General features: G+C 38.9%; 1 protein-coding gene across 1 annotated transcript in view; it reads left to right on the plus strand.

Annotated features, from left to right (window-relative positions):
* Positions 1-2,264, plus strand: part of LOC103211795 (histone demethylase UTY-like) — a 398,135-nt gene that overhangs the window by 333,946 nt on the left and 61,925 nt on the right. Inside the window, 1 exon segment of the mRNA XM_042783269.1 lies at positions 1-124. This exon segment is cut by the window's left edge and continues 1 nt beyond it. Within this exon segment, the coding sequence (XP_042639203.1) occupies positions 1-124 (124 nt within the window).

The following is a 2,264-nucleotide window of genomic DNA, read 5'->3' on the forward strand; positions in this document are numbered from 1 at the left end:
ACTAAACTTCCTGCCTTTGTGCGTGTTGTATCAGCAGGAAATCTTCTAACTCATGTTGGTCATACCATACTGGGCATGAATACTGTACAACTATACATGAAAGTTCCAGGGAGCAGAACTCCAGGTAATTTGCATGTTCAATTTATTTAGTTGAAAAGATAGAATTTATCAAATGTGAAACCTATATAGAGAACTGAATTCTTTACATTTATAATGAAGAAAACCAAATGGGTTGTTTCTGCTATATAATTACATTCTTTAATGTGTATCCAGATGTCTCAAATAATAGCTCAAGAGTATTCACTTTATTCCAATCCATCTTGTACTCTTTTATAAGTAAAGCCAAAACAATCTGAAAAATTGAAGGAGGCATTAGAGCACTCAGTGAATGAAGAGAAACTTATGTCAGTTTAAAAGCTTATTCTTATGTAGATTTGTCAGATTGATATTTGTGCATGCTGTAAAAATACCCTTACACACATTACAGAGCTAATAAGGACAAAGTTAGGATAACTTTTTGGAGACAGCCTAGCACCTTGAGGGAGTGAGTCTCTGGCCTGCAACCCCAGGATAGTTGGCACAATATGGTATACAAAAATATCCTTCTTTGGTGAGTAGCTTAGAAGCAGCCCTCTAAGACATATCTAGTCTTCCTTCATGCAGAGCAAAGAACAGTGTAAAAAATCAAAGATACATGGAAACAATTAGTCCAAAGGACTAATGGGTTGTGGGAACCACAGCCTGACACCAGAAGAATTAGATGGTGCCTGGATACCAATACCAGCCACTTGGATATGGATCAGAAATAGAGATCCTGTATAGAGTGAGAAAAAAAATGCAGAACAACATTGTAAACCTTAAAAAGAATTACTGGTCAGATAGAGACTGGCAAACCCCCTGAGACTGTGGTCCCTAATTCACCCTTCAGCCCTGAAATTGAACTCACTTCTGTGTCTCAACTCTCAGCCAAACAATAGACATTCCTAGGACATGAAGAACTACACCAAGGAGATGCACTCCTTAGCATAGTCAACTGTGGAAAATCAAGGACAGCATTTGCACAGGGAGGTAGGCAGGAAGAAGTGCATAGAAAAGAAGGACAAAGGGAAAAGGTATCCACAGGAAGGACGTGGGAGGCAAGCTATTGCACTATGGGAATTGTAATCATTGTTGCAAAACAAAATGTATATAAACTATAGAACTTAATTGCCCCCAAATCACAATAAAAAGTTTTTTAAAAAAAGTTCTTTATCTCATTGACTGAAAAGTGACAGTCTTTCAAATTTTAGATCACAGTTAGAATAAGAAATATATCAGGAGCTATTGCTCTTACTAGGAGGTCTGGTAGCATAGAGCCTAAGGTATTTGATTGCTAAACAGAATGCTGGCAGTTCAAACCCACCAGCCACTCTTCGGAAGGAAGGTTGAGCAGTCTACCATTGCAGTTGATAGACTGCCTCAGAAACCCAAGGAGGGGTTGCTATGAGTTGGGTCCTACTCGGCAGCAAATAACAACAACAACGTTGCTCTTACTGTACACAACAAAATGTCACAAACAGTACTTAAAATATGTGATACACTAAAAAAAGTGGGGAACAGGTTTGCTGGCCAGAGGAAGCCTGGTGGAACCACTGAGACTATGACCCCTAGCTGCCTTTCAGGTCTGGAATTGAACACACACCTGTGGCTTCCAGCCAAACAATAGACAGGCATATCACTTGAGCATTTACCTGAGGTAGAAACACTCCTTGGAGAGAATAAGCATGAGAGAAAAAAGGGCTGCTCAGGCACAGAGAGACATCTCGGGGTAGGAGTGAGTGGAGAGATGGACACAGGGAAGAGGTAACTATCGGGAGAAAGTGGGTGGGGAGATGTTGCATTGTGCTAAATTGTGGTCAATGTCATGAGACAAAGCGTATGTAAACTGCTGTATTGAAAGTGTATTTGTGCTATAAATTTTCACCCAAATCACAAATAAAAAAATTAAAGAAAAAAATATGTGACAGACTGCATATTTTCTCCAGAGCCTAATGGCAAAATGGTTTGAGCCCTTAGCTGCTAACCCAAAGTGGTTCAAACCCATCAGTTGCTTTTAGGAAAAGGATGTGGCACTTTACTTCAGTAAAGACTTCCATCTTTAGAAACCCTATGGGGTAGTTCTCTTCTGTCCTATAAGGTGGCTATGAGTCTAAATTAATGGAAATAGGTTTGATATTCTGTAATTTATTCTTTTTTTTTTTTTTCATTTTTTAAAATGTATTTTG

This window comes from Orycteropus afer, unplaced genomic scaffold, assembly GCF_000298275.1.
Source record: "Orycteropus afer afer isolate SDZICR_OR568_19922 unplaced genomic scaffold, OryAfe1.0 scaffold00794, whole genome shotgun sequence".
Taxonomy (NCBI): Eukaryota; Metazoa; Chordata; class Mammalia; order Tubulidentata; family Orycteropodidae; genus Orycteropus; species Orycteropus afer.